The sequence below is a fragment of the Oryzias melastigma genome, linkage group LG10 (genome assembly GCF_002922805.2).
Source record: "Oryzias melastigma strain HK-1 linkage group LG10, ASM292280v2, whole genome shotgun sequence".
Taxonomy (NCBI): Eukaryota; Metazoa; Chordata; class Actinopteri; order Beloniformes; family Adrianichthyidae; genus Oryzias; species Oryzias melastigma.
Window position 1 is genome coordinate 7,924,794 of NC_050521.1, and position 27,304 is coordinate 7,952,097.

The 27,304-nt window shown below is 40.8% G+C and overlaps 4 protein-coding genes across 5 annotated transcripts in view; 1 reads left to right on the forward strand and 3 right to left on the reverse strand.

The window, feature by feature from the left end:
• cops6 (COP9 signalosome subunit 6) overlaps positions 1-11,384 on the forward strand; it is a 14,399-nt gene extending 3,015 nt beyond the window's left edge. The window contains exons 1-10 of one of the 2 annotated variants that reach the window (XM_024283027.2): positions 4,335-4,456; positions 5,634-5,759; positions 5,861-5,992; positions 7,474-7,562; positions 7,711-7,773; positions 7,854-7,901; positions 7,981-8,095; positions 9,318-9,410; positions 9,571-9,671; positions 10,997-11,384. In XM_024283027.2, coding sequence (XP_024138795.1) covers positions 4,393-4,456; positions 5,634-5,759; positions 5,861-5,992; positions 7,474-7,562; positions 7,711-7,773; positions 7,854-7,901; positions 7,981-8,095; positions 9,318-9,410; positions 9,571-9,671; positions 10,997-11,137 — 972 coding nt within the window. In that variant the 5' untranslated portion in view covers positions 4,335-4,392 and the 3' untranslated portion in view covers positions 11,138-11,384. Of the gene's footprint in view, positions 1-4,334; positions 4,457-5,633; positions 5,760-5,860; positions 5,993-7,473; positions 7,563-7,710; positions 7,774-7,853; positions 7,902-7,980; positions 8,096-9,317; positions 9,411-9,570; positions 9,672-10,996 lie in introns of those variants that run through there. The other variant, XM_024283028.2, reaches the window with a different exon arrangement.
• Positions 1,312-4,252, reverse strand: LOC112153108 (F-box/LRR-repeat protein 12). Its single transcript, XM_024283025.2, has 3 exons — positions 4,004-4,252; positions 3,779-3,854; positions 1,312-3,428 (listed from the first exon to the last, which is right to left on the reverse strand). Exons 1-3 carry the CDS (start codon positions 4,102-4,104, stop codon positions 2,382-2,384), a joined length of 1,224 nt encoding a protein of 407 aa, XP_024138793.1. The 5' UTR covers positions 4,105-4,252; the 3' UTR covers positions 1,312-2,381.
• On the reverse strand, positions 11,201-14,260 carry LOC112153109 (formin-like protein 5). The gene is made up of 5 exons (XM_024283026.2): positions 14,228-14,260; positions 14,047-14,110; positions 12,921-12,965; positions 12,688-12,848; positions 11,201-12,586 (listed from the first exon to the last, which is right to left on the reverse strand). The coding sequence occupies exons 2-5, from the start codon at positions 14,099-14,101 to the stop codon at positions 11,822-11,824; spliced, it is 1,026 nt and encodes a 341-aa protein (XP_024138794.1). The 5' UTR covers positions 14,102-14,110; positions 14,228-14,260; the 3' UTR covers positions 11,201-11,821.
• Positions 14,261-17,436: 3,176 nt separating this feature from the next.
• mcm7 (minichromosome maintenance complex component 7) lies at positions 17,437-26,835 on the reverse strand. The gene is made up of 15 exons (XM_024283941.2): positions 26,621-26,835; positions 24,668-24,747; positions 24,217-24,381; positions 23,028-23,152; positions 22,765-22,945; positions 22,547-22,684; positions 22,156-22,305; positions 21,961-22,075; positions 21,757-21,888; positions 21,594-21,677; positions 20,829-21,040; positions 20,488-20,753; positions 20,241-20,409; positions 19,372-19,481; positions 17,437-17,855 (listed from the first exon to the last, which is right to left on the reverse strand). Exons 1-15 carry the CDS (start codon positions 26,649-26,651, stop codon positions 17,630-17,632), a joined length of 2,184 nt encoding a protein of 727 aa, XP_024139709.1. The 5' UTR covers positions 26,652-26,835; the 3' UTR covers positions 17,437-17,629.
• Between the last annotated feature and the right edge of the window lie 469 nt (positions 26,836-27,304).

Here is a 27,304-nt window from a genome sequence, read left to right on the forward strand (position 1 = left end):
AAATGATCTGGAGGGCCGGATCTGGCCCCCGGGCCTTGACTTTGACACGTATTTTAGACATTTTGGGCAAAGAACAAAAATCCAATTTCAATATTTCAGCATTTTCTGTTTTTATTTAGGATATTGCACGTGATCCTTTTCTTCTTCTTATTATTATTATTAATTGCATTTTTCAACATTTAAAGAGAGTCTTGAAGTTCAGTCCTAGTATATTGAGGAGCAACATCTTGCATCCAAATGTAAATAATAATGTTGCATTCACCTACATTTAAAGAAACTTTTAATTTTTTTTTTTTTTTTTGCTTGTTTTTTAAATAAGTCACCCTTCTATTAGCACAAAGTATGTTATGTATTTACCGGTAAAAGCCATTAATCTCCCAACTGTCCTGCATCCCCAGAATAAAATAAACAAATTAATCTAAAAAGTCATTTAATAAATATAACCCAAAGTAGCTGAGTATGATATATATATATATATATATATATATATATATATATATATATATATATATATATATATATATATAAATGGGATACATAGAAATGGTAATCATCAGTAAATTCAGGGTTATCGAAAAGCTGTAGATCACATGATATTTTGGAGTTTCATCGCAGGTTTGTTTTCCAGTAAAGTTAGAAAAGAAAAAATACAAATAAAATAAAAAGAGTTTTTTATAAAAGGTGAGAAGAGAGTGTTTGGTTTTAAGGAAAGGACATTGATGTATGTACAATTTACCCAGGATAATTGTAACATTTAAAATCGTGTATTTAATTTTGTTTTCTAAAATAGTTCCAAAATGATGTCCAAATTGAAAATTCTGACCACTAGGTGAAAGTATTTGTTAAATACAAATACAATTTAAATTCATAAACTTATAATCATAAATTATATGATTATAAGAATAATTTACTATCATAATCCTTCGCTATATTTGCAATATAGCAGCAGCACTTATTTCAATAAAGAATTGTACTGACTTTTCTTTTAGTACAAATATTATTTACCTGTCCTCGCTATGAACTTTTGCTTCAACTATGTTGCTCTTCGATAACTGTATTTTTACCCATTTTGCATTACAGGCATTTTATTATAACACCTCAAAAAGGATAGAATCAAAAATGTAATTAAAACACCTTTAAGAATTTCTGTAGCCTGGTTTTAATTTTACCTGGTTTAATAACAAAAAAAAATAACTACTTTCAGAGTAAAGTAAAAAAAAAAAGTTTTATTTGTTATTTATAGAGAATCATGAGGCAACAAAATTTGCCTTTGAATGCAACGCAATCCACTGCAATGAAGGAGGACTTGTAAAGTTTTTGTTCACATTCAGATTTATTATCACAAATTTAAAAAATAATAATAATAATAATTGCAACTTGAAACGTATTTAGCAGTACACAGTGCATTTGCATCCCCACAACCTGCTACATCGGGATGAATTGTATGATCCGTGACTGTAAAAACTGGTAAAAACCAGTTGAGTAACAGGAAACAGGTGCAATGTTGCTGTTTTTTTCCGGCTTGTTTTAGTTCTTCGGCAATGCAGCCAACACATGCATGTCAGACAGTCGAGCAGTGACAGTTCTGCTTTCTTCTTTTAAAACAACCTAAGGATGCATCTTGAAATGATTCACTTATTAGCACTTCTTCATTTTTAAAAACTGAACTCATTGATTCACCTGAAAGAAAAGAAACTGATTAACGATAGAGCAATACATCTTTTGTGACAGTAAATACTGTTTTAATTTCACAACATTCATAATACAACACCTCTCTTTAACAACTACCAGTCCATGAGGCACGTTTTTTTTAAAAGGGGAGAAAATAGGTTTGTCCTTTAAATTGATGTTTACATCAATGTGATGAATTAGTCTAACCTTGTGTATGTGAACGATCTCCGGGTAATTTACCTTGAAGAGTTTGAAAGTTAGATTCTATCACAACATACAACATGAAGCTTTCATTTTGGTTCGTCTGAGAAATTCTGAAAATATCTATTTAAACGTCTATTTTTAAAAATGCAACATTTTTTTTTTTTACATATTTTCTACCCCAGACTTCCTAAAAATATGAAACAACCTTTTCTAATTTTGATAAGGATTAAAAGAAGTTTACATGATGAACTCCACTTAACCGGTCAGTCATTTAATAGGCTTTTTTTGCCCTCTTTCTGAGGGAGAAAAGGATAAATCTTCACTTCCTCTTCATATGAGCACAGCTGTGAATATGAATGTGGAATTCCATAAACGTTGTATTACAATCACATAGACTGTAGGAGAATTTTCTGATTATGGTAATTGCCGTTAGTACTAAACTACAACTGTCTTCCCAAGATTTATATGGACTAGTTTGTTAGTTGTGGCATTAAGTCAGACCTCTATCAGTCTGCGTTCATTTGAACAGAGCAGTTGGTAAACACCAAACTACAGGAAGGCAGCATGACGGCCAACGAGCGCCTAAGGCTTGGAAAAGGATCATTCATGTCTTGGGTCTTATTGTCATCACTGCTTTCTGTCTCTGAATGTTCCTCTCCGTCTTGCTGTTCTTCGTTGCTCCTTTCCTCCTCATCTGTCGGTGGAGTCTGCCGAGGCTGGAAGACAACGTCTTCAAACTGGAGCTGGCGGAGTCCACGGAGCATCCTGCAGCTGCGCACGATCTGCAGCTCACTCAGCGTGCAGGCCCACAAGCACAAGCGTTTCAGATCCTTCAGGCGGCTGGCACACAGCAAACCTGGCCCTACCTCCTTACCGCCGAGACTCAGCTCTTCTAATCCAAGCCATCCTGCCCCCAGCCCAAGGGAGGCCATCTGCAGCTGGTATCCTTGCCTTGCTGTAATACCTAACTCCAGAAACTTGAGCTTGGCAAGGCCCTCCATACCTGAAATGCCATCTTTAGCTGCACAGCTTCTTAGCCCATTTGCAGTTATACGAAATGTGTCACGAAGTTCTAAACGACTAAGCCTCTCCCATGATGTCAGACTCTGCAGGTGCTGATCTGTAAAAGAGGGGACATTGTTAAGAACTAGACTCTCAATACTAATGCCTAAAGGAGAGGCCTGCCCCTTGACTTTTTGATCTTTTCCTTGCTGTGGACCACCAGCGCTGGATGTAGCCACCGCTCTGTCCTGAGGAAAAGCAGGCGAGGAATCCTTGGTCTGACAAAAAAAGCCCCGAGGTAGCTCACAACCACGGAGCTCCAGCACGCGTAGAGAAGGAGGCAGGAGGTGGCAGTTGGGTAAGGTTCTCAAGTCTGCATGTAGAAGGCATAGCTTGCTCAAGCGAGGGCATTTGTTGGATAAACCTTTGAGCCACGACTCTGAGAGGAAGGTTCCACCGCGGGCAGAAAGCAGCAGGCCGCGCAGGCGAAGGCACCTCAGTCCACAACCAAAATACTGACGCAGCAAGACCCAGAGGATGCGGGATGTCACCTAATAGGGAAAAGAGACAATTCAAGATAAAACACTGATTAAAAAAAAAATAAAAATCAGAATTTTATCAGATATAATCTCAAACACATGCTCATCAGACAAGTCAAAGGTTCTTTTTTGGATTTCATTTCCTAACAAAGGACAAAATCTTAAATAAATAATATATTAAAACAAATATTGGTGACTGTTCTGGCATTTTTGCAAATAAAACTTCAGTCAGAATAACTTAAAAATCTACCAAACAAAAAAAAGAAAAGATAGAAATTTATCACCCATTTTATATGAAAGTATACTGTGTCCATTCAATTAAAGAACATTTTAAAAGTGAGGACCAGAATCCACAGTCATACCCCTTTCCATGCAGTCAGATCTACTGTTCTCCACAGTCTTTGGTCTTTGACCAGGCGTTTCCATCTCTTACAAACCCTGGAAAAATGTGAAACACATTGGAAACTCGTCACACAGAAGTCTCAACAACAACAAAGGAAGAACCAGCTGGCACTGTGTATTGTATGGAGACAAAAATGGACTTAAAAAAAAGCCAAAACATTGAACAGGGGTTACACTTTTCTTACCTTCCAGCTCGAACAAGCTCTCTGACGCTCAAGAACGACAACACATCTATCAAGATGTTCTCGGGGAAATAGTCCAGATCACAGCCTTTAAATTCATCCATTATTCTGTAAACAAAACCTTCCACACGGACTAATTTCCGGATGCACACGGGTTGCGCTCTAATCAGTAATCCCCAGGAAACAGATCCTCACTACCCATAGTTCAAAGCGACGGGGCTTGTTTTCTATAAACATACTGAGTCTAACTCTATATCGTTATTTTTCTTTTCTTTTCTGTCTTTTAAAATAATATTTATGCCATCAGCTGAGCCACGCACCTTATTGATAAACGTCTTGAAAAGAAAGTGGGGTTGCCACCCAACGATCGCTGGGTCAACAGTGCACTGCGCATGCGCGGTCCACCGGACAAGATGGCGACCAGCAATGGTGGAGGAATGGAGGTAGACGGGGCAGGCAAGTTGTTTGTCTTAAACCAGACCGCTCGAGCCTGACGTTAGCATGGAAGCGCGCACCGGCGGCCCCGTGTGTTTCGTGTCGGTGCCGGTTTGTGAGCCGGGACGGTTCGGTGATGCTAAAGCTTCTTTGCTAACACAATCGGGTTAACGTTCATTGTCAGTGATGAATCATTCTGGATTTACTGGCGTTTTCTCGGTTATGCCCCAACTGAGTTTATAAATACCGCCACTTAGCACGACTCACCATCTACTCTGCTTCCGTAACTTAACCCAGATTAGCCGCGCGCTGTTTACTGCAATAAACAACTCCGAATTCAGAGTTGCTACTGTGTTATTAACTCTAACATCAGATTATCAGAGCGATTTTATTCTGACAGTCTGTGACATCTGCACAGGTGAATGCATGCAGGATCTCTGCTACAGTTTGCATACAAACAAACAAATACTTTTCTTTTCACATAAATCGAACTCACTGTACACCTCCCGAAGCGCTTGGTTGAAAGGAAATGTGGACATTATTATATTCTAGTCACTTATCTCAGGGGTCTGCAACCTGTGATACTTAAAGAGCCATTTGGGTCAATTTCTCACTGACCACAACCCAGTAGGAGCCACAAGACTTTGTATTTATGTATATGAGAAATATCAATAAAATATTATTTTTAGTCATTAATTGAACAAACTTTAAGAGAAAATAGGCTATTTTTCCTAAATATGAAACAGTTTATAACTTTTAAGAGGGTCACAAGATTTCCTTTCAAAATAAAAGACTTCCTGTGTCACAGGATCAACTCAGTTGTAGGTAGTGTAATGTCAGCTATGAAAAACAAATAAATGTATCAATCTAACTATCTAAAATTAAAACTGAGTTAATTAACTGCATTTTTTGAACCATGAGGCACACTTAAAACACTGGAATTTGTCAAAATGTTTAGTTGTCGATCAATGAACCATTATGGGTACTGTGTTTTGGAGGTTTGGAGGTTTGAAGTTATTTTAGCTTTATTTTTACTTTACTTTACAGTTACTTTTTTAAACTAACAGCTTTGTATTTTTCTTTAACCATAGAGAGCTAATTATTGAATGTTATACATTTTTTTTTTTTTTTTTGAAAAATCGCTGTTGTGTTTCGGCATTTCCTGTTTGGTTGACGTTACTGTTTTGTGCGTCTGCAGCCACCCCCAGTGTCATGGCCTCGGGGGTCACTGGGAGTGTTTCTGTGGCCTTACACCCTCTGGTCATCCTCAACATATCCGACCACTGGATACGCATCCGCTCTCAGGAGGGACGACCCATGCAGGGTATCTATGACCAAGCTAAAGCTGTAGCTCCACATGCTTAGATTGTGAAGCAGCATAATTGAGCACAAACGTGTTGTTGATTGTGTGTTTTCTTTGTTTAGTGATCGGCGCTCTGATCGGAAAGCAGGAGGGTAGAAACATTGAAGTGATGAACTCCTTTGAATTAATGTCTCACACCATAGACGACAAAGTGCACATCGACAAGGAGTACTACTACACCAAGGAGGAGCAGTGTAAGCCGGGTTTCGTTATTAACATTATATTATTCTTTCGTGACCGAAAGAACGAGGTCCTGAATATGAGCGGCTGAAATGAGCTTCCTCCATTGGGTGGCTTGGCGCTCACTTAGAGATAGTGTGAGAAGCTTGGTCACCCAGGAGAGCTCGGAGTAGAGCCGCTTCTCCTCCACATCCAGCAGAGCCATGTGAGGTGGCTCAGGAAAATGGTCTGGATGCCTCCTGAACACCTCCTCTGGGAGGTGTTCAGGAGGATGTCCCACTGGGAGGAGGTGGAACAGGACTGTTATCAATACTGGAGCTGCAGATCATGATGTGGGACTTCTGAAATGAAGTGGGACCTAAATGTTTTGACCAATAATGAAATTCAATTGTAATACTTTGTTTTAACCGGTAGGGGGCAGCACACAGACAGTTTTAGACTATGGTTATGTCCGAATACCCCCCAACTACTAAAAAACTGTATAGCGCTCTGGATTTTAAAGGTAATTTGGACACAATGGTCACTACTTATCTTTAGTTTTTCTAAACACCAGATATGACGTCACTGATTTCACAAAATGAAAATCGAATTTCACTGTTTATTTATGACTCCACTGTGTTCTGACGGTGAAAATGTTGGTCTATTCAAATATTGCATTTAAACACTTTTTTTTTCTCAAAATTGTTCAACCACAATGCATTGTGATCTATATCTGCTAATCTAGTGAACATTCATGTACGCTAGTTTCTCGCAAAGACTTCTGGGAAATTTATAGTGCACTCTATTTGGAATTAGTAGATTTGGACAGCACTAGAAAATGGCTAACGCACTATGTAATGATTGGGGGGGATTTGGACACAGTTAGCAAGAATTAAAACGTAATTTAATTTGTTAAAAAATGAGCAATTTTAAGATGACTAGCGTGAAAATCATGGAGACCAACTGTATAATCTTATTATAATCTGTTGTTGTAAAACTGAATAAAATATAAGTTCAAAAAAATGTGGCAATGACCAACAGACAGTACTTTTAAAGCCCCTTTTATAGAGGACAACAGACAAAAAATGTCGATTTGGGTTTTGTTAAACTTTAAATCTAGACTCAATAATTGAAAATAAATATTAAAAAAATATTTCTACCATGAGACAGTTGTGAGTTGGTGTTTCTAAATAAAATGAATTGAAATTGATGTTATTCAATAGCTATAAAAAATGTAAAAAAAAATTAAATTTTAAATATTTGGTTTTAACTTTTTGAGATCAAATGATTTTCTCTGCCAAAACCTGCTTTTTTGTGAAGTTAAAATCTTGTTTGTATTTTTATTCTATCATATGTTTTAGGTATAAGTGAGTCATAACTCTAAACTACAAAACTAAGACTGACTGTTTCTGCTGTTTGTTCATTTTTTTTCAACACTGAAAGTAATCAAATTACCCAATGCATGAGTGAAATTCTTTTTTTCTCTGATGTTAAATAAGTAAATCTGTTGTTTCAGTTAAACAGGTCTTCAAAGAAATGGAGTTCCTGGGCTGGTACACCACAGGCGGGCCCCCTGATCAGTCGGACATCCACATCCACAAACAGGTACAGAAACGCCAACATCTCGTCGCTAAAACTCTATGAAGCTGAGGTGGAAATGATCTCAGTCATGCCCTAATGAAACTTTGTTTTTGTAGCCTCACAAATGTTACTGTCATTTCTGTAATGGCTGAAGGTTGTCTGTTCTGCTCAGGTGTGTGAGATCATCGAGAGCCCGCTCTTTCTCAAGCTCAACCCGATGACCAAACACACCGACGTGAGTTCTTCTGTAATACAGAGGTGTGTGTGTGTGTGTGTGAAGAGCTTTTCTAACCTGCGCGTCCCGCTCCTCCACAGCTTCCTGTTAGCGTTTATGAATCTGTGATCGACATCATCAGCGGCGAGGTAAGGTTTACGCCTATTCCTGCTCTGCAGCTGTAGCCATTTTTTTCCCGTCATTCAAAGGTTGTCTTTCTTCATAAAGGCCACTATGTTATTTGCTGAGCTGACGTACACTTTAGCCACTGAGGAGGCGGAGAGAATCGGCGTCGACCACGTAGCTCGGATGACGGCCACCGGAACCGGAGAGAACTCGACCGGTGAGAGGACCTGCAGCTTTTTACCTTCACGACGTAAAACTGCTTTGGTGTTTCGACATCGTCATGTCAATTTGTCATGAGAAACAGAAGTCTGATGGACGTAGCTCATAATAGTCCAAACTCCTCTGCATCTTCTCATTAACTGTACTGAACCTGATGACCAGTTAGCCAGAGTTCCTCATTCCTGGTCCTCCAGATCTACCACTGTGACTGTTTTTTGATTACCTCAATCCACATCTCCACATTCTGATTGAATGAACACACCTGGTCCAGGTTATCAGCAGCTAGGAATGCAGGGAGAGCTGGAAATCGAGGACCAGAAATGAGGAACACTGCATTAAAGGGTAACCAAACAGGGAAGTTGGAGCTGACTCCACCCACAGCCAAAATGTGAAAATCCAGTCAGAGGGGCGGGGCTGAGGAACAGGACTGTTATCTTTAATGGAGCTGTAGATCATGACGTGAGACTTAAATCGCGAAATCATGAACGTCAAATGTAATACCTCATTTTAACCTGTAGGGGGTAGTTTTTGATTATATCTTCAAGAATTAAACAAGTTTATTTTAATTTGTCAGAAAAAAAGGCAAAAAAAAGTTGATTTAAGGTTTGGGTACTCTTTAAACACTAACGAATCTCTCTAGTGACATGTTCCATTTTTTCTTTTTTATTTAAAAAAGAAAAAATATATAATTATATAAATGTCAGAAGTCAAGATGATAAAATTGACATAAAAATTTAGTTTCACTCCAAAAATAGACTTTAAAACGAAACACCTGAAACCGTTAAGAGAGACCAGCTGTGTGCAACTTGAAGCTATCTAGCCACACAGTTTAGGGCCAGATCATACAAGGAAAACAAAGACATTCATGAGTCTTTAAAAACTAGTTCATAATAAAAGGCAAAATAGTATTTCTTTTCCTACTTGGATCTATATTATTGGAATATTAGATAGAGGAAAATATTTGTTTGGGTTTTTGATGTTTTTTCTTCCTCTGATGAGGAAAAAAGTTATATTTTTCTCCAATTAAATAATTTTAAATGCATTATTTTTTGTTTTGCATCCTTTTCTTTTTGGAGGAAATGTAATGAAGTAGCAAGCTGGTGAAAATTTTTGAATTGAAACCTTAAAGACCTTTGAATTGCTTTAATTTAATCTTTAAAAAAGGGGTTTGACTCTGTTAAAACCCATAGTAAACACGTCTCTTTCCTCCTCCTCCTCAGTGGCTGAACACCTCATAGCTCAGCATAGTGCAATCAAGATGCTCCACAGCCGAGTGAAGATCATCCTAGAGTACGTTAAAGCCGTGGAAGCGGGTGAGTCTGCTTCATTTATGAGGCTCTGAAGGCAAAGAATGTGAAGTCAGTGAAGCAGGTGTTGTTTAGTAAGATGCACGTTCTCTGTGCTCCAACACGCCTGTCTAATAACAAGCCTCCATCAACAGCAGCATCACGTGACTTCTCTGTTGTGTTACAGGAGAGGTGCCGTTTAACCACGAGATCCTCCGAGAAGCTAATGCCCTGTGCCACAGACTGCCGGTCCTCAGCACCATCAAATTTAAAACGGACTTCTATGATGTAAGAAAAATTCCACCTAAATTTACATGAAAACGTTTGTTTGTTGAGGTTTAAACTCTGTCTCCTCTGAAAAGTATAACAACAATAATCCGTTTCCTTTTTTGATGCAAAGCTGCACCTTTATGACCTTTTAAATGTGGGCTTTTATTTTCTTAAAAAGTGTTTAGAAGATATCAGTAACATCATGAATCCTAGATGAATCTCATCTCAGGATGTGAAAGATCAGATGTTTATCATTTACAACTATACTAATATTTTATCTCAATTTCTTAAATGATAAACATACATTTTTTCTCTCTATAAATTAACCTCTCGATGCCTGAATTATTTCCAGGTATAAAAAAAATTCACTTATGTTTTTACTGTCAAATAGATGCAAAATGAAAGTAATTTTGGAGCAAGAGTTCATATTTTTATTTAAGGACAGGGGATGTGTACCATTGGAAGATTATTAATATTTAGTGGTATTTAATGTGGAATGATTACAGTTTAAATCATGCAAAATAGATCTTTCTGTTTCTCGTCTAAATGACTTGATTTACGGTGGCCCTGAAGTACAAATCACATCAACAATTCAATTAATGGAAAAACATATTTAAGATCTCAGCAACAATTAAAAAAGAAAAACAAGTTATTAAAAGAAAGAAAACGACATTTTCTGAATCAAACTATGTTTCCAGAAACCAAATTTTGAAAAAAACTGCACTATTGCCCCAAAATGAAACTAAGCAAAAAGGAAGCATAATGGATAACAAAATACATTTCCAAAAATCAAAACGAAATGATTAATATAAAAAATACAGTTTACATATTTAGTTTCATTATTTATATTTAATTCATTTTGGTTTTTTTTAATTACTTTTTTTTTTTTTAACCATTTACAATTATGAAATGTAATGTTTTTTTTTTTTCCTTTTTAAGTGTTGTTGTGATCTTTAATGTGTTTTTATTGCATGATTTACTCTTCAGGGCCACCATACTGATCAAACACGGAATGACTAAAATATTATTTTATTTGTAACAGCAAAAATAATCTGCCAGTAAAAAAAGATAAAATAATTAGAAATGAGCACAGAAAAATCACATGTAAAGTATTAACTACATCTATGATATTTAGTTTAGAAACAAGTTATTAGTCAAAAATATGTGATAACATTTTTAATTTTTGGGATCAAGAGAGCTACAGAATTGTTTTTAAGAATCAAATTCTTTCGTAGTTGGTGTAAACTTGTCTTTTTTTTCATTTTATTTTATTCAGCCCCTTTTCTAGTTTTCAGGTAGCATCGGGTGACTTTGTGTCTCACTCTGCTTCTTCCCTCCTGCAGCAATGCAACGACGTGGGCCTCATGGCGTACTTAGGCACCATCACCAAGACGTGCAACAGCATGAACCAGTTCATCAACAAATTCAACGTCCTTTACGACCGACAGGGCATCGGCCGCAGGATGAGAGGACTCTTCTTTTGAGTTTCTGGAGATGCAAACAACACAACCCAGTTTTTTCTGTTCTCTCCCCACCTTTTTTATTTAATTTTTTTGCTTTGCGTGTATTTTGATTGGCTAATAGAACCTCACAGTTTATCATCCTCAGCCACAATCTGAGAGCACTTAAAGACGTCTCAGTGAACCCTCTGTACACCAATGTTGTCTTTTACCCGGGTTGTTTTCTAGTCTCATGTTTCTGTATGTAATAAAGGATCGGATGTTTTTTTCATGTGACTTTTGAGTTTTCTTTTTAGAAAAGCTGGCCTTTAGCGGAAATGTCAGATCTGCACTTTTAAACGAGCTTGTGAAAGGGGTCCTCCCGCTGTTTGATGGGCTGCTGGGGGGGCTCAGACAGACGGGAATATTCAGCAGAAAAAATGAGGCAGGACACGGCTCCATTGAGTGCAGCGTGTAGCAGGAGTCAGCTTTTATTTGGGTATTAAATGTACAGCGGGAGCAGACATAATGATCTCCTGTCTGAGTTGAGCTGCCACGTTGCACCGGCGTGGAAGCGAGTCAAATATTAAAGCATAAACTGCCTTTTTCTTTGAAAAATTCTGCTCCAAATACAAATGTATTACTAAAAACCGCATTCATCATGCTGATTGTGAATACACACAGGTCTAATCACAGCTGTTTTTTAATCTCCACTCAAAGACAGTTGTTTCATTCCCCCTCCTCTGCAGGCTCATCAGCAGCATCATCAGGCTGTGGGTACTGGAAGCGAACAGGGTCATAAAGGTCATCCCTGGGGTCGTACGGGTGAGGGAGGTAGTAGTAGGGGTAAGGGTACGGGTAGACTAGTTTCTTCTCTTTGGGAGCAGGAGGTGCTGGCTCCTCTACCACCTCCTCCTCAGGCGGGGGAGTGGGAGGAGGCACCTCGATTTTTCCCTTGATGGGCCTGGGCGGGTGGTCGATCAGGCAGTCGGGGTCCCAGTAGGGGTCGCAGTCGTACTCCATGCCCTTGAAGGCTCGGACGGGGACTACGGGTGTCTTCTTGACGTAGACCGGAGGAGGTGGAGCGGACTTCTTTGGAGGAGGAGGAGGAGGAAGATGCTTCTGCACCAACACGGGAGCTGGTGGGGCCTTCTGAGGGGTGCAGTGGGGGTGGTAGCGAGGGTCGCAGAGCACCGGCACGGCGCCTGAAGGCAGGTAGACGATGTGGGGCTTGCAGAGGGGGTCCCTGCTGTTGCAGAGGAAGAGCACGTCCGCCTGGGAGATGGCGGGAGGAGGTGGCGGCGGGTCGGTGGGCTTTGGGAGCCCCTTCATGGGGGGAGGTGGAGGTGGGAGTTTGCACGATTTGTCAGTAGCCGGGTCGCACTTGAGCTTTGGGAGGAGTTTGTTCTGGTAGTACGGGGCGTCGGGACCGTACGTCTGCTCCAGATACCTCATCTGCTGGTAGAGCATCCTCAGCTTGTCGATCTCATAGAGCTGAGAGAAGAAAACATTCACCCACAAAGCATTTATAGCCAACATAAAATAATCATTTTTACACCCTAGTTGGGGGGTTTTGTTAAAAGATGATGTCGTACCCCCTCGGTGTGTCCGATGCTACTGTAGTATCTGTAGTAGGACTGGAAGTCTGGGTTTCCTCGGTACCACTTCGGTTCCACGTTACGTTTGGGTCTGGAGTGGGTCAGGAAGCTGTTGGCTTTCTCCGAGTCGAGGCTGAGTTCGCTGACAGGAGCCAGAGCTGGCGAAGGACAAAAAAATCCTCGATTAGATCGTGCAGGGGAAAGAAAATTGAGAACAGAGCTGCTCTTACCCTCCTGCTTGATGGCGTTCAGCAGAGTTTTGGCCTCCAACTGTCCTGGAAGGTAAAGGGACAGATTTGGTTAACCCTTTAACACCTGAGGTGTCACCATTGAACACAAAATTTTTAACATACTGTGAGTTTTCAACTCGATCAGCGTAATTTCGGTTGATTTTGAAGGAGAAAAGCAGCAAAATCAATTACATTGATCGAGTTAACAATTGAAAAATTACAGTAAATCCAAGATCATAAAAAAACAAATAAATTAGTATTTATTCAATTTAGATTATTTAGGTGCTACTTGTACTTTTAGTATTCATAAACGTTATAGTTTTTGAAATGTTGAGCAAAAATTCCCCGCAGGAAATTAATGGAAATTCTTCACTTTGAAACTTGTGAACTTCCATACATTCTTTCAGCTACTTTAAACTTCAAAATGTTCAACAACTACTCTGTTTTTTAGGGTAATTTGGAAATTAACTTTTAATTAAGGAACATGCCAGCTGTTTTTGGCTAATTTTGACATTTTCCAGCTAATTTGGAGCTTTAGCATTTGGCAAAATTTGACTTTTTTAAGTTCTTTAGGTAAAATTGGAGTTTAGCTTGTATTTTAGCTATATGATAGCTGTTTTGGCAGAATTAAACATTGTTTCAGTCTTTTGGCTAATTTAGCATTTAGCTAATATTTTGACAAGCTATCAGCTTGAGGATTTTTAGCTGTCAGATTCAGGATTTTCAGCTATTAACGCTTGCATTTTCAGCTTTCACACTTGCATTATTGGAGGTAATTGTATATATATAGTTTTGAAAGGAAATAATACGAAAAGTAGAAAATAATTTCACATTTCTATAAAATTGTAGCTTCTTTTTATTATAATTTTTTTAATCATGCCACAAAAGAAGAATAATTCATATTTATGATTAAAAAATAAAGTGTAATGAATGCACAACAGTATCAAAATAAAAGTTTGCGGCTCCTAATGTGTTTGCATCAGCAGAAAACAGATCCAAATGGCTCTTTTACAGTTAAAGGTTGCAGACCCCTGCACTACCACGAGGCCACTGAGCTGGAACAGAGATGAATTATGTTTTTTGTTTTTCCTAATTGTACAAAATAGTGAAAAAAAAAAGAACTAACCTGAGATGAGCAGGAGGCAACAAAGAGGCCCCAGCACAGAAAACGAAGAAGTCATGTTGAACCCCTGCAATGACCAGATGAAACAAAAGCTGATTTAAAAGAAATGTAGATAGATCCAGGTTCAATTTAAGCCTTAAAACAGTCCTGGTCTGATGCAACATTGAGAATCAAGTTTTCTTACCTGGTTCAGGTGGCCGTCTTCACAGCTTCAACATGCAGAGAGGGATAAATACAAACCCATACGTCAGCCAGAGTGTAAAACTCCATCCTGTCCAATGGGACATCACCAAATTTGAATACAAGCTCCTACCTCCTGGACCGTTTAAAGTGGGCCCTGTGGCTCCAATTAGGAATAAAAAGCGCCTGGACTGAAGCCATAAAGAGAAGACTTCAAATGGAAACTCCCCATTAAGTCTGAGGGGAAAGAGTTACCTGCTGCGACAGCTGCTAAGTGTTGAGAAAAGTGCTGCCGACTTACTGAATATCTCTGCCAAGAAAGCTAAAATTACAGTGATAACCTGCATGGTCTGGAGCAGACGTTTCTAAAGGGGTTTTACAGATTTGTGCAGCTTGGTCAGACTGTGGAAGTGGTCATTTTTGTTCCCAGAACACCTGCTTTTCTGGGACTGACGGTGACTATCACAGCTGCCTCTGTGTGCCTCGGCATGTTCGCCATTAAATCTGAGGCACCTGAAAACGCAGCATTTTTACAGGAAGTCCTCTCAGTCAAGTGTAAGTCATAAACGTGTTGTTTGGGAGATGAAGATACTCCAGCTCCTGCAGTCTCTGAGAAAATAACCTTTTCATCCAGATCTCTTTGAATTACAGATTATGGTACATCTTATGGTTGTTATAATTCTTTTTTTATGTTAATTGACGTTGCCAATCTGATGGCAAAAAGGTGATGAACCCCTCCCACACATGAACTGGACACCTTTTATTTTTAGTTGAATAAATTGTTATCCCATAAAAAATCATGTTTTTGGTGTTTTTAACATGTTCTTATGGGATTTTTCTGATGCTGTAGTACATATATTACACTTATATTTGCAGTACTCAGTATTTCTTTATTCAAACTGTTGTGAATCAGAAGCAGAAGAAAATTTGTTGCTTGAAAAAGTTGTACGGTGGGAGAGCGTAAACACAGATGGGTGATGGGAAGTGGGGACGGGCTTGCTCCAAGTCAACAGTCCCGCTCACAACTCAGAGGGAAATTTCTGCTTCTAGAAACTGTCCTTGAAATAAAAAAAAGATGACAGTATTTGTAGCTCTCTTTTACATATTTAGCATTTTAATCAGTTTATTTAAGATTGTTAATTAAATTAATTCAGTTTTGAGTTACTAGTTCTAAATGCTGCTGGCTGTGGGTTTGGAGCTGTGCAGCGAGGCCAAAAGGAAGCTCAGTTGAATACTGTACCCCGGTCAGACAGTTGGAAGGCTTTTTTGACAGTTTTTCTAGGAGAAGAATAATACATCGAATTAACTTGTTCTTTTTGGGGGGATTGTCAGCCTATCATGTTTATTATATTTATTTACTTTTTTTTTCTTACCACTGAAAGATTGAGTTTTATGTAGTTTTGCTTGCTGTCTTTACCAAAAGTTTTAAGTTTACCTCCATGTTTGTAAAGTGTTCTCATCAGACACTTTGTGTGTTCTGCATTGTGTGTGCTGTGAAGGTCTGTGTGTTTCTGTAAGTGTGTCTGTTCAATTCCTTCCTTCCATCTATCATCCTTCCTTCTATCTGTCCTTCTTTCTTTCCATCTATCCATCCATCCTTCCTTCCATCTATTCTTCTTTCCTTCCATCCATCCATCCATCCATCTATCCTTTTTCTTCCTTCCTTCCATCTAACCATCTATCCTTCTATCTGTCCTTTTTCTTTCCATCTATCCATCCATCTGTTCTTCTTTCCTTCCATCTATCAGTCCATCCTTCCTTCTATATGCCCTTCTTTCCTTCCATCCATCCATCCTTCCTTCATTCTATCTATCCTTTCTTCCATCTATCCATTCATTCTTCCATCTATCCTTCTTTCCTTCCATTCTTTCCTTTCATCTATACCTCCTTCACATATCTATCCATCCTTTCTTCATTCATTCCATCCATCTATACTTCCTTTCATCCATCTATCCTTCCTTCCATCTAACTATCTATCTTTTCTTTATCCCTTCCATTCATCCGCTAAAATTTCATGGTCCTGAATGTCCTGCTGGAGCCTATCCCAACAACTGAAAGACAAAGGAAGAGTACACCTTTCTTTCTTTTTTCTTTTCATTAAGCATCAGCAACATCAGAAACACTAAATCACAATCAAAAACCGAATGTGGCTCTCTTACGCTTTTATTGTGGCTCTCTGGTTAAAGAAAAATAGAATGTTTTCAACTTCAGGAAGTACCTGTAAAGTGAAAAGTAAGTAAGTAGTAAAGTAAAAAAAAAGAAAGTAAATTAACTTACCTTTATTCAGCTCCTTCACAAACAGTTGAAGGACAGTGAGTATCACGAGTTGAAAAAACATTTGGGCAGATTTGTGACGTTTACCACAGAAAAATCCGTTGGAGATCAGTGAGCACAACTAGAATTAAGGCACACCGGATTATAAGGCGGATTTTTTATTGATTTTTATTGTAAATTTAAAGGATTTTAAGTGCCTTAACCTTATAGAATGAAACATACTGCAAGCATCATATAACTAGATCCAATTTAATTTTGGTTAGATTGTTTTACGAATTTCTGTCAAATCTACCACAAACTGTGAAAGAAACTGTATTAATTATTATTGCTGATATTATGCTATACTTCTAATTTGCTGCACTGAGAGGATCCGTTTTGGTGCAAGGTGTCTCATTTTGAAAGGACGCTAATTAATCTGTCAAAAGTAAAAAAAAAAAAAAAAAAAAAAAAGGGGGGTGTTTTCTCTTCATGTTTTAGCTTTGCAAAAAAAAAAAACCTTTACATCGACATCAAGACTCGAGGGACAGTCTGAAATAATCAACCGTGAACCAGGAGCTTCTTATGCTGACCCAAATTCTCTATGCCGATTCTGTGTTTGCCTCTTTCTGGGGCCCCACTTTTGAGCATAAATCAATATATTTAACAGAATCTCACTTTAGAGTATTTTCATTTAGTTCTCCTTTGCCCGTCTCCTCAGAGTCAGAGTCTGTCATGAGGGTCCTAGTACTTGACGCCTTTGGAGGATCGTTCTCTTTTCCCACAATTCAACCTTTCCCAGGTTTACAGCAGTTTGTGATTGTTGCTCCACATTTCCCTGCAGCTCATTTCTTCACTTCTTACAGAGAAGACTAATTAGAAAAAGATGGTATCATTTATGAGTTCCTGTGACCTAAAACAAGTCAAGACAGAACCAGGAGGATGAGAGAAAATGAAGATCACACAGGTTTGAAGCGTTTATTATAATTTTCTAACATTTGCAATAATAAATGTACAGAGAAGCTCTGCATCGACCGATGCATGGAGCCGTGAACTGAATAAACAAATACTAACTTCTGACGTACATATTTACAAGCAGGATTCTCCACTAGAAAAGGCTGCAGCAGGTCAGGATCGTGACCGTTTGAAGTCCGCCTCAGACGAAGGTGATCCGGCTGCGCGCCTGGTTGATCTGCCACACGTTCAGCTCCTCGTACTCCTCCAGGGCCTCCTGGAACTGAGCGGGCGTGAAGCCGCGAGAGACGCAGCGCTGCTCCGCCTCAGCCATGCGGACCACGCCGCCGGCCCCGCCGCGACCTGCTGCGCTCTCCGTGGCCAGCTCCCGCACCAGAGAGAAGATGACATCAGCCGGACGGTGGGCCCTAAACGTGAGGAGGACAGACTCGGATTAACATCTCGGTCAGAATGCTGACTTAACTAAATCCAGTAGAAACGCTGCTGAAGAAGTGTGGGAGCTGGGCTGAAGTGTGAGCGTGACATCACCCCCAGCGCCTGCTCAACTGAACAGGAAGCGGAACACAAAGCTGTAAAACCTGCAGAGGTTTTACAGCTTCCTCCAGGTCTCCCATTAAAAACTGAAAACCCTCAAGCAAGCGTGTCAAACTCAATTGCACAGGGGCCAAAATCCAAAACACACCTCAGGTCACAGGCCGAAAAAGACAAACATTTAAAGAACACTCTAAAAATACATTTTTAAAACTGTAACTTTTTGAAATGATTATAAACTAGATATAATTACCTGCTGAAATTGATAGCTAAAAATACAGAAATAAACAGCTGAAAACACTGAAGCTGATAGCCAGCTAAAATATTAGGTAAATGCCAAATTAACCCAAAAAAATAAATAAATAAACCTAGGTTAGCCAAAACAGCTAGCATGTAGCTGTAAAAATGGCTTAACACGCTGAAAAAAAGCCTAAATTAGTTGAATCAGCTAGTATGTAAATATTAGCCTATAGTATGTAAATATTAGCCTAGGTCCAAAGCAGCCAAAAAATGTAAACTGTGTCAGAATTCCACCCTCTTCACACTATATAGTGCGTTCGCCGTTTTCTAGTGCTGTCAGAAACTTTTTTTCTGTCGGAATCTACCAATTCCAAAATCTAGTGCACTAGAAATTTCCCAGAAGCCTTTGTGAAAACCTAGCGTGCATCAGTGGTTTACTAGATTAGTGAATATAGACCACAATGCATTGCGGTCGAACAATTTCAAACAAAAAACATGTTTGAATGTAGTTTTTCATCGGAACCACAGGGGAGTCAAATAAACATCTTAAAATGTTCATATTGATTCAATTTCATAACCGGCGTTTGTAAAAATGAAAGAAAAATTGTGAGCATGGTGTCAGAATTGCCTTTAAAATTCAGGGCAGTATATATTCCTGCACCATTTCATTTTTTAGTAGTTGGGGGTTATGGAGGCATTTCAGACACAGCTTTAATAAAAAAAAATAAATAAATAAAAAATGCCAAAACAGCTAGCATGTAGCTGATATATTAGCTAAACTGCAAAAAAGCCTAAGAAATCTATATACCAAAATAGTCTAAAAAGCTAACAGGATGCCAATTTTCAAAACTGTAACTTTTAAGCATATTTATGAATAATAAAAAGGCAGGAATATTATTCTAGAATAAATCAACCTAAACCTTAAATAACTTAAATATTTTACTCTCTGTAAAAATATATTTTTTTCAAAATTATACAAGTAACTGCAAGAAAACATCGGGCCACTTATAAAATAAAATAAAATCTGGAGGTCCGGATATAACCTCCCGGAGGGCCGGATCCGGCCCCCGGGCCTAGACTTTGACACATGTGCCCTAAAGGGACCCGACTACTTGAACGGTGGACCCCGACTCTCTGATCCTTCACACAGACCTTGTGGTGCTGGACTTGTCTGCTTGTAGAGAATCCTTCGACATCTCCATGAGCCTCATGGCCTCGTTGACGTCTTCCTTCTCCACTGTGTCCATCATGCGAAGCCGGGCCTGGAAGAGAGCAGAGGTGGGGTTCAGATGGCGGTTCTGGGGGCTGGGATGCTTTGATCCGACAGGACCGCGTCGACGGAGGCTGCGCTGTGCCGGCACTGTCAGACCGAGACAAGTGCAATGCCCTCTGGGATGCCCGGCAATTGCCCAAGTCTCCGCCTCTCAACACCAGCTAATCTCTCCACAGGTCAAACAAGCACACAGGCATTAAAGAGAATAAAATCACAGCACACTTTGTTGTATTCTTTTACTGTAGAAGGTACGGATGGCAGTGCTGGCCATGGTCAGTTTTGCATGGGTTTGCACAGCTGCTCCGGGCATGCACAGGCTGACTGCCCACCCTGCAAAGCTGGCCAGGACCAGAAGACGCTCCTTCTCCTCATGAGGATGCGGCAGCACCCTCCTGTGGACAGTCCACCCGTTTACCTGAAGTGCTGGTTTTGCAGTAGCGGATGACTTCTACCTGCACAAACAGCACTTTTGATAACCAGAGGCAGAAACCCTGAAGACGTCATGAGACAGTCAGAGCGCTGAAACTGGAAGGGAGGCGCTTTGGACCGGCGTGGGAGAGAAGTGCTCACACTGCAGTAGACTGGGTTATGATCACTACCTGCACTGTAAGCACTTTATCTCATGCTGGGCCGCTAATGAAAGCACAGACTTTGAAGTGAGAGGTCCACTGGAGACATCTGATGGAGCTCCTGCCGGGGCAGATGTGTCACAGGAAGTGAGGGGTAGCGGGGGTATTTGGGTCCTCACCAGGGCGGTGGAGAGGCGGAGGATGGAGAGGAGGGTCCGAGCGGAGGTGAAGGTGGTGTCTTTGCTGACTCTGGCCTCCTTCCTCATCTCCACATAGGCAGCGGTGATGTAATCGGCGAGGGACTCGGGGACGACGGGCTGCCGCTTCTTACACAGGGCGATGTAGCGCCTGGAGGGAGCGTCCAAAATGGCGTTAAAGGTTTTCCCTCACGCTTAGATGTTGCTGTGAAGTATTTTAAACAACAACCTCATGAGTTTCATGTCGATGGGCGTGAAGTGCATGGGCGGCTGTCGGCAGTGCTGGTGGACGTAGGTGATGTGCTGCGCCAGGCGCAGGTCAGCATCAGCGTCCGGCTTGTCCTGGATGAGCCACAGCAGGTCGAAGCGGGACAGCAGGGCGGCCGGCAGCTGGATGTTGGCCTCGATGCTCTTCCTGGGGTTGTAGCGGCCGTAGGCGGGGTTGGCTGCGGCGAGGATGGAGCAGCGAGCGTTGAGGGAGGTCATGATGCCGGCCTGCACGGGGGACAAGAAAAGCGTCACAACTCGAAATCGTCGTGCTTTAGGGGGGGGTCGGGCAGCCGCTCCCACCTTAGCAATGGAGATGGTCTGCTGCTCCATCACTTCATGGATGGCTGTTCGATCGGCGTCCGCCATCTTATCAAACTCATCAATGCAGCAGACGCCCTGGTCGGCCAGAACCAACGCCCCGCCCTCCAGGGTCATTTCACCAGTCAGGGGGTCACGCATTACAGCTGCAGTCAGGCCGACGCCGGATGAACCCTGACCTGTCGTGTACTGGCCTGAAGAGCGCAAAAAGACAGACGTTTAAACACAAATCCACTTTAGTTTGTCAGAAAATGTGTCATCACTTCTTCCAGAGCAGGAGTCTGCAACCTGCAGCTTCACATGTGTCTCTTATCTCTCCATGGTGGCTCTTTGGCCAAACGGAAAATAAATCAGTGAGATTGCTGACCCAGACATGTCGACCGTCAGAGTCAGCAGCTCCCCCTAAACCAAAACTACCTAAAGAAAACAAATAAACAAAGCCCAAAAACTAAGACTACCAAACCCCAAACTAAAATAACAAAACCCAGCAGTGTAAGACTGCTGAGGACAAAGAGGTAAACAAAAGAAAAACAATATAGGAATTTGCTGTGCCAAAAAACAAACATAATTCCTATTTATAAAAAAAAAAAAAAAAAAAGGCCGTGAATGTAAATCCTAATTTCTTCAAAGCTAAAGTAGACTATGCAGCTCCTTCTAGATTTTGATCAGTAGAAAACGACTCCAAATGGTTCCATTACTGCTAAAGGTTGCTGACCCCTGTTCCAGAGGAAATAGTCAAAGACTTACTCCTGGGAGCCAGGCGGTCGATGTACGACAGCAGCTGAGACTTGGCCACTCCTGGATCTCCCATCAAGCAGATATTTATGTTTCCTTCAGGGAGAAGAGTCACCAAACACAAGGTTTACACAGAGTTCTCTGGATCTGAACCGATCGTTTCAGGTGTGCTCACCTCTGATCTTCATGCCCTTTGGTGCCTGTTCCACCCCTCCGACCAGCAGCAGGAGGAGAGCCTTCTTCACGTCCTCGTGTCCATAGATCTCCGGTGCGATGGAACCGGCGAGTTTCTCGTAGAATCCCTCCTCTGTAACCAAACATTGGAGCATTAGCAGCTAAAGGGACGGACGCTTCACTTGTTCAGAGTTTGCAGCCTCACCTGTGATGCCGCGCAGCTCCTCATCCGTCAGCTCCTCACTACCCAGCTCGTCGTCCTCCGTTTTGTTCATTAGAGTGATGCTGTGAGCCTCCAGATACGTTTCAGATAAAAGTCCCTGAAATGAAAGCAGAGGAGTTGGACATGGTTCTCCTGTGAAGGTGAAAGAACCCAGCTGCTGCTGGTGGTAGAAGCTACCTGCACAGCCTGACTGTAGCCGGAGCGCAGCAGAGGGAGGAAGACTCCGGTGATGGCCACATGGTCTCCGGGCTGAGCCAGACGCGTGTTCTCGCCGCGCGCGTACACCGTCATGCTCCGGGGAATGTTGCCAACAGGCACCTGGTCACTCTGGAGAATCCCAAACAAAACTTGTAAGAAAGTTGATAAAACTACTCGATTATAATTTACAGAAACTATTCAGTTCACAAGAGCCTGAATCCATTCAAGTTAAATTTTATCGATTCATCAATTCAATTTTAAGTTTAGACATTTATACACATTTGTTTAGAAATACATGAATAATCTACTATATGATTTGAATATATTTATATTAATCTGATCTAATTGTGTACTAATTGAATCTCCGTACGTGCTCCTGAATCCGCAGCTCCTGGAATTTGACAAACTTGGAGCCCCGGGTCTGCAGGTAGAGCCTTCCTCCAGATTTGTTGGTGACACATTCTTGGCTGGGGCACATGATGAGCGGCATGAAGGTGGGAGACTGGATCTGAGGCAGAGATGGGGGGAGTGTGAGGGTTCCTGTTGCCTCCTGGTTTGAATGTGAAGTCAGTTTAGATGTGAGCTTACAGGTTGGTAGGTCTCAGCACCGCACTGGTCACAGGTGTACGTCGCCACAGCCATCATGGGTTTGACCTCCGTGGCTCGGGTCACGATGCCCCGAACGTTGACCAGCTGGCCGATGCTGTCGGCTCGGATGTCGCGCACCACTTTGGCCTTGGAGGTGTTTGGAGGTTTGAAGTAGAGCTCACTGTGGATGGGAGAAGCTGTGTGAGAGCAGAATTCAGACTGAACGGACATTAAAAAAAAAAAAAGGAAGTGGATCTACGTACAATCTCCTCATGAGCTCAGGGGGGTACTGGTTCCGGGAGTCTCGGGTGTCTGCGGAGTCTCGTACCCTTTGTTCCATCATCAGCCTGTGCTCAATGTAGACATCCAGAGAGTCTTTGGCCACCACCTGAAATAATAAAACACAGTGGTGAGTTGTTGGTTCATTGAGTGGAGTAGCCCTAATATGGAGCAAATAATATAGACTTAAAAAAAAAAGGACTTATTTGTGGGCGGGGCCACAAACTCCCTGCTCTTCCTCCTCCTGATGCATTCACTTATAAACAAATATATCCATAGACGTCTTTGTTTTCCTCATTCCAACTAAAATCTGGATCAAAACTGTACGGCTGGAGAGCTGTGATACTGCTTGCCATTTGCGTACCCTTTTCAGGAGAAAAGGTGACGGGGTCAGATATAAAAAGCGCAGCAGTTTAGCTTAAAGGAAAAATTTTGTTTATAAAAATGAACAAGTATATAGTACAAAGCTGGGACATGTCAAAAACTACTAAAGATGGCTTTTCCCCACACTTTAGGACTGTTAGCAGATACACAGTAATGATACATGCTACATGTCAAAGTCAAGGCCCAGGGGCCGGATCCGGCCCTCCAGATCATTTTATTTTATTGCAATTAACGTTATCTTGTGCTTATTTTCAACTTGTATAATTAAGACAAAATATATTTTTACGGACAGTAAAATATTTTACGTTTTTTAAGGTTTAAGTTGAATTATGCCGGAATAATATTCCTGCCTTTTTATTATTCATAATTATGTTTTAGTGTTTTAAAAACTGGCATCATGCTAGTTTAGGACTAGGACTTTTTTTTGGCATTTACAAAGATTTTTAGGCTACTTTGAAGTTTAGCTATTTTTCAGCTACATACTAGCTGTTTTGGCTAACCTAAATTTGTTTTTTTAGGCTAATTTGAGATCTTGCTATTATTTTAGCTGGCTATCAGCTTCAGCCTTTTCAGCTTTAGCAACTTTAGCTATCAAATTCAGCTTACATTATTAACACTAGCATTATCACAGTTAATGCTATACATCTAGTTAATAATTAGGTTAAAAAGTTGCAGTTTTAAAAATGTAGTTTTACAGTGTTTATCATGTTTGGCCCGCGACCCAAGGTGTGTTTTGGGTTTTGGGGATTGAGTTTGGCACTGCTGATTTACACAAAGTGAAAGACGCACATCTCTTTCTTTGTACTCTGGCAGCAGCTCGTGGACGGCGTCGGCAAACAGGCCGGTGTAGCGTTTGGCGTTCTCACAGATGCTCTCCACCAGCTCGGGGTCTTCTTCAGCCACGTCGTCCAGCTCAACAAAGAGGCCCACCTGCTCCCTGTGGGCCAAAGCCACCTACACAGAAACACACAAAAGCTTTTAGAATACAAGTGCGTTATCACTGTAAAAATGTGAATTTACCCCACAAAAACACTATTTTTCATTAGTTAAATAAACCTGTTTTTGTCAAAATATTTTAAAAGTGCAGCGAAAAGGTAAACAACATCTATAGTCCACATCTTCTTCACCTTTTGGCTTATCCAATAAAAAACAGGCATTTTAAATGTAAAAAGCAGATATTATAGATTAATGCCCTAATTTGCCAGGTTAAATCAATTTGTTGTGCATGGACGATACTCACAAGCTGAACTCCATACTTGAAGACTTTCTTCCCGTTGCCATCCTCTGTGTAGAACTCCTGCAGGAACCTTTTGCACTTTTCTGCAAAACAAACAAACAGAAAAAACATGCATTTAGATTTACAACACAAAAAGATTCCACATCTAACCGATCTGAATTGAGTTGTATTTTTTTTCCTGCAGAATGATTGAGATAGTGAGTTTAAAGCTGCGGGCCTTCAACTGGGAGCTAATTTGTTGTCCTGCGACGACCCCCTTTGTTGAGTAACATGGCATCCTGTAATCTCGATGAGTCACTATTGCCTACAGTAACACACAATTAGCTGCAAGAGCCCTGATGGAAGCTCGTTGTTTAGCACAGGTGTGCAGATTAGCGGGATTTTCGGGTGAAAAAACGAGATTTCCGGAGCGGATTTTCCTCACAAACATGTTGTAAATAAAACAACAAGCGCGCAGTCACTTCGGCGCCCCTCTTTGAAAACACTTCTCGAAAGAACCGTAACAACTTGGAATGCAGAACTAACACGATAAAGACACAAACACCCGTTCTGTGGCGATAAAAACCATTTTACTTACTCGGTGGCAGCAGCGGGAAAGCGCCAGCGTTGCTTTATTGCGTATCTGCTCGAGGATGTTATTGTAAACAAAGCAGCACATGGCTTTTGTGCCGCGTCACTTCATATCCCTCCGCGGCTCCTCCGCTCCTAAAAGCAGTCCAGGCTGTTGTTTTCAAACTGCAGCCAGCCATCTTACCATTAGCTCCTGCTAGCAGGGTAGTGATTCGTACATGCCGCCCCGGACATTAACGCTACTTAAATAAGAAATAATACATCGGGGAGGAACGGCACAAAATAAGCCCAAAGGGTATTTTAAACGCGCGCAAACTCGAAATACAATGTAGACACTATCGGTTGCATAAACCATTTTACATGGGGGACTATACATATATATGTATGGAACAGCTCGAAAACTAATTTGGCATACAAGACGACTTGCCAATAGTGGTGTATGCAGTTCAACATCTATTAAAACGTTTGTTTTCGGCGTTTTCTTTCGGCTCTATTTTTTATGATGCAAGTTGGTTATTTTATGGTTTCATGAATGGTTTATGAATTTGGGCTTCGCTTTACGAAGTGTTTGTCTTCACGACACGGAACAAAAAGCAGCCGCGCGGCCGGGTTCAGTGACCGCACGAGGCGCTAAATACAAAATGGCTCGTTCACGCGACAACAGCTAGCGAGCTAGCATGCTAGCACATAAGAAGAAGCTACGGTGGGGACATTTCAGCCAAACATTTGACTATTTTATACGTATACTAACTACAAAACGTGCTTTTTTGTTGTGATTTTAACAAGTCCATATCATAAGAAGCATTTGAAGTCGTTTATGCAAGTTTAAATATATATACAGGTTCAGATTTATATATGTTTATGTACTTTTTCAATAAAGTTTGCTCAAATGTTCAAGACTGGTTGTGGCTATAGACTGCTCATCACATAAACGGTCTATGGTTGTGGCAGGAACTGTTTTTACACATAGTGACATGTCAACTCCCCCTTAGGGCCATCATCGCCGGGCATGTGGTTCAGAGTGGCGCCTGCTCCTTTGTTTAAGGCTCCATCCGGGTCACTGAGCAGTCACGAACTTAAACAATGCAGGACTTCAAACTAACCCTCAAGAATGAGTTATTTCTTTAATAGGTTATTCAACACATCGTGTTACACTTTAACAATAACGTGGCATTAAATGTAAAAAAATATATAGTTAAAGAAGAATCAGAAACTTTTGTAGACAATAAACTTCACTAATGAATGGCACCGCAAACACGCGGGCACGTTTATATAATATTCTGCGACACTTATCTTTACAAGATTAGCTTTTCCACATACTTAGACATTTGTCAAGAATTCCGGTCAACCTGTTGCTGCCATGCTGTTCCACAGACAACTCCTTACCTTTCTCTTCCGCATAATCCTTACGAGCCATGGCTGCAGGCGTTCAGCTTCAACGCAAACACGTCCTAACGCAACGTTATAGAGTCCAAGTGAAGGAAACGTGAAGGTTCAAAATCTTACTTTCTAATCCTGGAGTACTGAACCCATTCACGAGCACCCAGCTCCTCTCAGTCGGAGTGCAAAAAGTGGCGCGAGTCTGACAATGCTTTCAGCCAATGGCGTGGCAGCTTTCACACAGGAGGGGCGGGATTTGGTAGTGGCGGGAAAGTTGCTGCCTCACGTGACTGCATAAACTTCCGCCCGGTTTGTCAGGAATGGCGCGAAATGTGGCCATCAGATTATGTATAAACAAACTTATCATAAGGAGGAGTTGAGGGGTAAAATCCAACCAAAATGTAGTTCGTATTAGACGGAAAAACCTCCAAAAAGAGCTTTTAGGCAATTTTGTTAACGGTTTAAATAAAATCAGGCTTTAATTAGTTTTTTACGCAACTTCATTGGTATTTTTTCTTTTCCAGGTCTGGTTTATAGGCTCCTTTATGGAGTGTCATAGTTGTTAAAGTACAAATTTGACTGCTTTATATACATGTAAAATCCTTCAAAAGCTAATATTAACTTTAAATATATGTTTAAATCAATACCTTCATGTTTCAAAACATTTTATTTGATTCTGAAATACAAAGT